Source organism: Cebidichthys violaceus, unplaced genomic scaffold (genome assembly GCF_023349555.1).
Source record: "Cebidichthys violaceus isolate CVI_PGR_0920_01 unplaced genomic scaffold, fCebVio1.0.p SCAF_11, whole genome shotgun sequence".
In the NCBI taxonomy this organism is placed as follows: domain Eukaryota; kingdom Metazoa; phylum Chordata; class Actinopteri; order Perciformes; family Stichaeidae; genus Cebidichthys; species Cebidichthys violaceus.
In genome coordinates this window covers 826,226-833,725 of record NW_027176274.1, presented here as the reverse complement: position 1 = coordinate 833,725, position 7,500 = coordinate 826,226, and the positions used below count along the sequence as shown (strand labels likewise).

The 7,500-nt window shown below is 39.3% G+C and overlaps 1 protein-coding gene across 10 annotated transcripts in view; it reads left to right on the top strand.

Moving 5' to 3' along the window:
* Positions 1–7,500, top strand: part of enox1 (ecto-NOX disulfide-thiol exchanger 1) — a 66,773-nt gene that overhangs the window by 44,198 nt on the left and 15,075 nt on the right. For all 10 annotated transcript variants that reach the window (XR_011105367.1, XM_068736516.1, XM_068736463.1 and 7 more), the window contains 2 exons: positions 3,440–3,652; positions 7,341–7,447. Coding sequence is in view for 9 of the 10 variants with exons in the window: in XM_068736516.1 (XP_068592617.1) it covers positions 3,440–3,652; positions 7,341–7,447 (320 nt within the window). In the remaining variant the exon portion in view is untranslated. The remainder of the gene's footprint in view (positions 1–3,439; positions 3,653–7,340; positions 7,448–7,500) is intronic.

Here is a 7,500-nt window from a genome sequence, read left to right as displayed (position 1 = left end):
CTCCTCCTCCTCCTCCTCCTCCTTCCTGCTGTAGCTGATTCTTATCTCCATGACTGAAAATAGTCCAGTTTTACAGTCGAAAGCTGTTTTTCTTCACACAGAGCAGAGCTGTGGTCACATTCACAGATTCATCTCATTCACAGTTCTCATAATGTAACAAACGGACCAGTTCCAGGAAACTAAATGTTTCATTTTCTACTCAGTTTGAACACTTATGGTTCATATTGGAGAAGATTCACAACAAATATTAATCAGATCAAATTATAAATACAGATAAAAACAACGTCTTCATTGTTTGTCATTAAAGTAGCAATAATACTTATACACATACCATTAACCCCCATAGAAATACAGTAGTAATACAATAGAAATACAATAGAATTACAGTAGAAATACAATAGCAATACAATATAAATACAGTAGAATTACAGTAGAAATACAATAGAAATGAAATATAAATACAGTAGTAATGCAGTAGTAATACAGTAGTAATACAATATAAATGCAGTAGTAATAAGTAGTAATGCTGTAATAACACACTAGTAATTCAGTAGTAATACACTAGTAATACACTAGTAATACACTAGTAACACAGTAGTAACACAGTAATAATGCAGTAGTAATACCGTAGTAATGCAGTAGTAATGCAGTAGTCATACACTAGTAATGCAGTAGTAATGCAGTAGTAATACAATAGTAATGCATTAGTAATACTGTAGTAATGCAGTAGTAATACAATAGTAATGCATTAGTAATACTGTAGTAATGCAGTAGTAATGCAGTAGTAATACTGTAGTAATGCAGTAGTAATGCACTAGTAATGCAGTAGTAATGCAGTAGTAATACAGTAGTAATGCAGTAGTAATACTGTAGTAATACAGTAGTAATACACTAGTAATGCAGTAGTAATGCAGTAGTAATACACTAGTAATACAGTAGTAATGCAGTAGTAATACTGTAGTAATGCAGTAGTAATGCAGTAGTAATGCAGTAGTAATACAATAGTAATGCAGTAGTAATGCAGTAGTAATACTGTAGTAATACAGTAGTAATACACTAGTAATACAGTAGTAATGCAGTAGTAATGCAGTGGTAATGCTGTAGTAATACAGTAGTAATGCAGTAGTAATGCAGTAGTAATACTGTAGTAATGCAGTAGTTATACTGTAGTAATGCAGTAGTAATGCAGTATTTATACTTTAGTAATGCAGTAGTAATGCAGTAGTAATACTGTAGTAATGCAGTAGTAATGCAGTAGTAATGCTGTAGTAATGCAGTAGTAATGCAGTAGTAATGCAGTAGTTATACTGTAGTAATGCAGTAGTAATACTGTAGTAATGCAGTAGTAATGCAGTAGTAATGCAGTGGTAATACTGTAGTAATACAGTAGTAATGTCAGATTATCTTTCCACTCGTTCAGCATTGAGCATCAACAGGATGAAAAGCAGGCTTCATCATCAGCACGTCCGTGGTGTTTCATGTTAGTAACCTGTTGCCGGGCAACACTTCATCTCCAACACAGAGAATGAAATCTCTGAAATAGATCAGACAGTTTTACACGTTTCTGCTTCGGCTGAAGCTTGAGCTGTAAAACAAACTGAATGATGCTCGCAAGAATCAAACTGGAGCTTCTGAATGTACTGAACCTGTTTCTCCTCCGTCCTTTGATTCTGAACATAAACATTCATGTTTCCTCTGAATAACCTTTTTATGGACCCATTCTCCCCTCACACAGCAGTAGACATGCATTCTCATTCTTCCCGTTGAGCCTTGCTTCATTGTGCTCGCTGTAATGTGACTGTAATCTGCTGCTGTGTGTGAACAGGGTTTTATCTGAGCGGTTAAAGTGTCTTCTTACAGGTTGTGATGCTGCTGGTATTGAGCTCATTAAACGCCCTCTAATTCACTCTGTTCGGCGCTTCGATTGTTATTCAAATGGAGGAGAGGGCTCTCGACGGAGGACCGCCGAGACTTTATGACCGAGGACAAATACAGCTGGTGGTTTTGGTTGAAAATTTGAGGATCAAAAACGCTGCTTGTGCTCAGCGGCTGAGTCGTGCTTCACAGAGGCGTGAACGGCGAACGCCCCGAGAGAAGCGTTTCAGTCCTCACGAGCTGCTCTGTTGTTTGTTTAGCCCGACTGAATGTTAAAGGTCCCATGAAATGACTTCCTCATCCGGCTCTTCAGTCGGCTGTGATGGTGCATGACACAGGAAGAAGTATTCAGACCCTTTACTGGAGTAAAAGTACCACTACAACGCTGGCAAAACACTCACGTTAGTTGTAGTTTGAGGTTGTAGTTTGAGGTTATAGGTGGTTGTAGTTTGAGGTTATATTTTGTTGTAGTTTGAGGTTGTAGTTGGTTGTAGTTTGAGGTTGTATTTGGTTGTAGTTTGAGGTTATAGTTGGTTGTAGTTTGAGGCTGTAGTTGGTTGTAGTTTGAGGTTGTATTTGGTTGTAGATTGAGGTTATAGTTGGTTGTAGTTTGAGACTGTAGTTGGTTGTAGTTTGAGGTTGTAGCTGGTTGTAGTTTGAGGCTGTAGTTGGTTGTAGTTTGAGGTTGTATTTGGTTGTAGTTTGAGGTTATAGTTGGTTGTAGTTTGAGGCTGTAGTTGGTTGTAGTTTGAGGTTATAGTTGGTTGTAGTTTGAGGCTGTAGTTGGTTGTAGTTTGAGGTTATAGTTGGTTGTAGTTTGAGGTTATAGTTGGTTGTAGTTTGAGGTTATATTTGGTTGTAGATTGAGGTTATAGTTGGTTGTAGTTTGAGACTGTAGTTGGTTGTAGTTTGAGGTTGTATTTGGTTGTAGTTTGAGGTTATAGTTGGTTGTAGTTTGAGACTGTAGTTGGTTGTAATTTGAGGTTGTATTTGGTTGTAGTTTGAGGTTGTATTTGGTTTTAGTTTGAGGCTATAGTTGGTTGTAGTTTGAGGTTGTATTTGGTTGTAGTTTGAGGTTATAGTTGGTTGTAGTTTGAGGTTATAGTTGGTTGTAGTTTGAGGTTATATTTGGTTGTAGTTTGAGGTTATAGTTGGTTGTAGTTTGAGGTTGTATTTGGTTGTAGTTTGAGGTTATAGTTGGTTGTAGTTTGAGGTTGTATTTGGTTGTAGTTTGGGGTTATAGTTGGTTGTAGTTTGAGGTTATAGTTGGTTGTAGTTTGAGGTTATAGTTGGTTGTAGTTTGAGGCTATAGTTGGTTGTAGTTTGAGGTTGTATTTGGTTGTAGTTTGAGGTTATAGTTGGTTGTAGTTTGAGGTTATATTTGGTTGTAGTTTGAGGTTATAGTTGGTTGTAGTTTGAGGTTATAGTTGGTTGTAGTTTGGGGTCCTAGTAGGTTATAGTTTTTTTGTTATGGTTTGGGATTATAGTTGGTTTTGAAAGAATTGTCAATCTGATTTTGATCAGTAAAAACTGATGTTTGATATTTTCCTTCTGCTGTCTTCAGATGACCATAAATTCTGCGAGGCGACGGCGGTGCTGTTCACCTGGATCGACCGCGGCGAAGTCAACCGCCGGACCGCCAATCACTTCTACTCCATGATCCAGTCGGCCAACAGCCACGTCCGGCGGCTGATGAGTGAGAAGGCTCAGCACGAGGAGGAGATGGAGCGCGCTAAAGAGATCTTCAAGAACGCCCTGCTGGCCATCCTCAACCAGTGTAAGGACCCTTTGTTATTCTAAACACAGTCCATCGGCCTGCTCTGGGAGGTAAGTTCCACTCATGACTTCATGGTTCAGAAGGGTTCTCACAGCTGATAGCTAGAAGAAGGAGGAATAAGTCTTCATCTCCATTTATTGTGTTTTTCACCTCCTAAAGAAGCAATTAACATAAACATTTCAAAATAGAAGAACAAAAAGCAATAAATATCAAAATCAATATGCAGTGCCTGGAGGTATCTCAGCCCTCAACACAGTCTGACAGGACTGGAACAGTTTGTACATAAACGTTAAATGACGTTGTATAAGAATACAATTAGATAGAAAGTCAATTAATATCCAAATATAGTCTAAGAAATGAAGTCATGAAGTAGTGCAGCAGGAGACGTTGGTAATGTTAGTAAAGTAGGGTGTATTAAAACTGTATCATGTAAAAGAAGAAAGAAACATTACAATACAATATTAAAGCATTTCTATTTATATATATATATATTTCTGATTATATTATACAAAGAGATTTTAATCACATTTAGCTGTTGTAATAAGTAATAACTTAATTAAATATAACAAATGTCAATCCTGACATATACACGTGTATTCAGTAGATGGACCAGTTCATGTAGTAGTAAGTGTAATGTGAATATGGCATCAGGATAGAGTCTACTGGAGGTATGAACAGGTCATTGGTTAGATGTTAAACTGTAAGTAAAGATGGAGTCATTCACCATGTTCAGTGATCCAGTGATACACCAACGAGGGTTGGACCAGGATCAGTTTCACCATCCTAGACCTGAATCAATGATCCACTGTGGATATGATCTAATATCTATATGTATGTTATTGATGAACACAGTGAGTGAGGAGGACGTGGTCTCGCTCTGAAGCTTCCCTTCGATGCGAGTCATTTACTGCAGCCCCGTCTCCATGACAACCCTCCCCCATCCATTACCCGACCACGAGGTTGCTCCTGCTCGTCACTGTCACCTCGTCTTAAAGCTGCAGGACCACGTTCTGCCTCTGCAACGTCTCTGAGCTCAGCTTTGGTCTCCTCCAGCTCTGATGGAGAGGAACCAAGTACTTTTACTCAAGTACTACTTCAGTGAGGAGGGTTTCCTTTTTCTGATACTAAATACAACCACTACATACATACATATAGTACTTTTTAATGTACTCCATCTCAGAGGTACATATAGTACTTTATACTGTACTACATCTCAGAGGTAAATATAGTACTTTATACTGTACTACATCTCAGAGGTACATATTGTACTTTTTACTGTACTACATCTCAGAGGTACATATTGTACTTTTTACAGTACTACATCTCAGAGGTACATATTGTACTTTTTACAATAATATATATTGTTCCACATAATTAGTTACTTTTGGTACTTTAAATTTATTTTTACGACAATACCTTTATTCTTAGTAAAGTTTTTCTTGCAGGACTTTCTACACTACTGTGTTAATAATATTTAATCTGTAGTACTGCTGTTCGTTTCTTTAGCTGATCAATGGTTAATGTTTACTTTTATATGACATTAGACATAAACTATAATTGTATTGCATCGTTTTTTAATGTTTTTCAAGGAAAAGAAAAGAAAAATAAATCCAAGTAACTAAATTAATCCTCTAAAACTGGTTAGATTGTTCACAGATGATTTGTTCAACACAGGACTGTTTAAAGAATATATTATACTAATTTAATATATATAAACACGTTACAGACGTTAACAGTTTAAATGTCAGTAACGTCATCAGATCATGTGAACTGGAACCGAAGGAGTCAGCTAGACGAAGAGCCTGATGATGATGATGAAATGTCACTTCATGCAGATTTAAGGAGGCTGTTGGTTCAGAACCCTCAGTGGTGAGTATTTCTGAGGAACACTTTGAAAGGCAACATTTAACCTCAGAACGTTTGGCTTCGATTCACAAATTGATTCCATCACCACCTCCTCTTCAGTACGAGGCCAAAGATCCGCCTCCGTTCTGGGTAAATGTTGCCTTGGTCAGTCGTTCAGGAAGTGAAGCAGCAGGTGATGTAAGTACGGAGAGAGAGCTGCTCGTCACACATTCACACATGAATGCTGTTTGTTGTTTATACTGTTCATCTGCACTAATGTTGTGTTGCTCTCGATCCGTGTCCCTCCTAAACCCTCTGGACCTGCAGCCCAATCACAGAGAATCATAGTCCATGTTTGTCAAAGACGAGTCAGACATTTCAATAATAACGTTTGATTTTTATCCTACAGATAAAAGTAATTTTACATTAAATGTTTGAGACTTTACTCCACATTCTGTCATCATGTGCTCAGTGAAGACTGCAGGACTCAGAGAACCATCTGGTCTACAGGAACCAGTTCTATCGTCATCACAGTAGCACTTCCTGTAGTTTAGTCCTGTACTAAAGTGTCTGAGGAGGAGTGACGTAGTGACGGCGTACACGTCTCTGGTAGGGACCTGTCAATCAGCGTGTAGCCCCGCCCCTAAATCATCCCCTGCTTTATGGTCTGTTTGACTCTAAATGGAGCATAATGTACTAAATGAACATCATGCTGTATTGAAGAAGACTGTAAACTAGAGATTGAGACCATAAACTCATGTTTACAATGTTTACTGAGGGAATAAATCAAGAGAGAAGTAGTCATTTTAGACTAGACTTCTATACAACCAGAGGAGTCGCCCCCTGGTGGACACTAGTCTTTAACAGGAAATGGATATTGAGCTTGTTCACTGTAGCTGACATAAAACTATCACAACATGAGAAATGAATTACTTCTCACACACTCTGTAGCTTTCTCACAGTCCAACAGTTAACTAGCAAACCCTACGACATCTCTGGCGTTTCTTACTAGCAGTGCGTTTCTACTAGCAGCGCCTTTCCTTCTAGCAGCGCTTTTCTTACTAGCAGCGCGTTTTTTACTAGCAGCACGTTTCTAACAATGTGTGTCTTACTAGCAATGTGTGTCTTACTAGCAGCACGTTTCTTACTAGCAATGTGTTTCTTAGTAGCAGCGCGTTTCTACTAGCAGCGCCTTTCCTTCTAGCAGCGCGTTTCTTACTAGCAGCGCGTTTCTTACTAGCAGCGCGTTTCTACTAGCAGCGCGTTTCTACTAGCAGCGCGTTTCTTACTAGCAATGTGTTTCTTACTAGCAGCGCGTTTCTTACTAGCAGCGCATTTCTTACTAGCAATGTGTTTCTTTCTAGCAGCGCGTTTCTTACTAGCAGCGCGTTTCTACTAGCAGCACGTTTCTTACTAGCAATGTGTTTCTTACTAGCAGCGCATTTCTTACAAGCAGCATGTTTCTTACTAGCAATGTGTTTCTTACTAGTAGCGCATTTCAACACGTTTCTTACTAGCGATGTGTTTCTTTCTAGCAGCTCGTTTCTTTCTTCTTCCCTCACAGATGATCTCTGTACACACACACTCCTCCCTTCTAACCTTCATGTAGTTCGACCTGAGCACATGATGACACTGTTTTCATGTTGGAGTGAACTTCTCCTTTAACAGCGCAGATGTCCACATGAGGAGGTCCTGCGGCTTCCTGTGGTCAGTGTGTCTCTCCTCTGTGTTAGCCTCAGTCAGTGCTACGCTACATAAACAGCTTGTTTTGTCTTGACCCTCCTCCTCCTCCTCCTCTTCCTCCTGCTCCTCCTCCTCCTCCTCCTTCCTGTTCACCCCAAAGTCGAGCAGATCAGCGCTGTTTTCACTGCCGCCACCAGGCAAAAGGCATGGGACCATTTCTCAAAAGCTCAGCGCAAGAACATAGACATTTGGCGAAAGCAGTGTGAGGTTGGTAAACCTTTTTGTCCCCTCCCCCCCTCCCCCCACAGGAGACAGCTGAC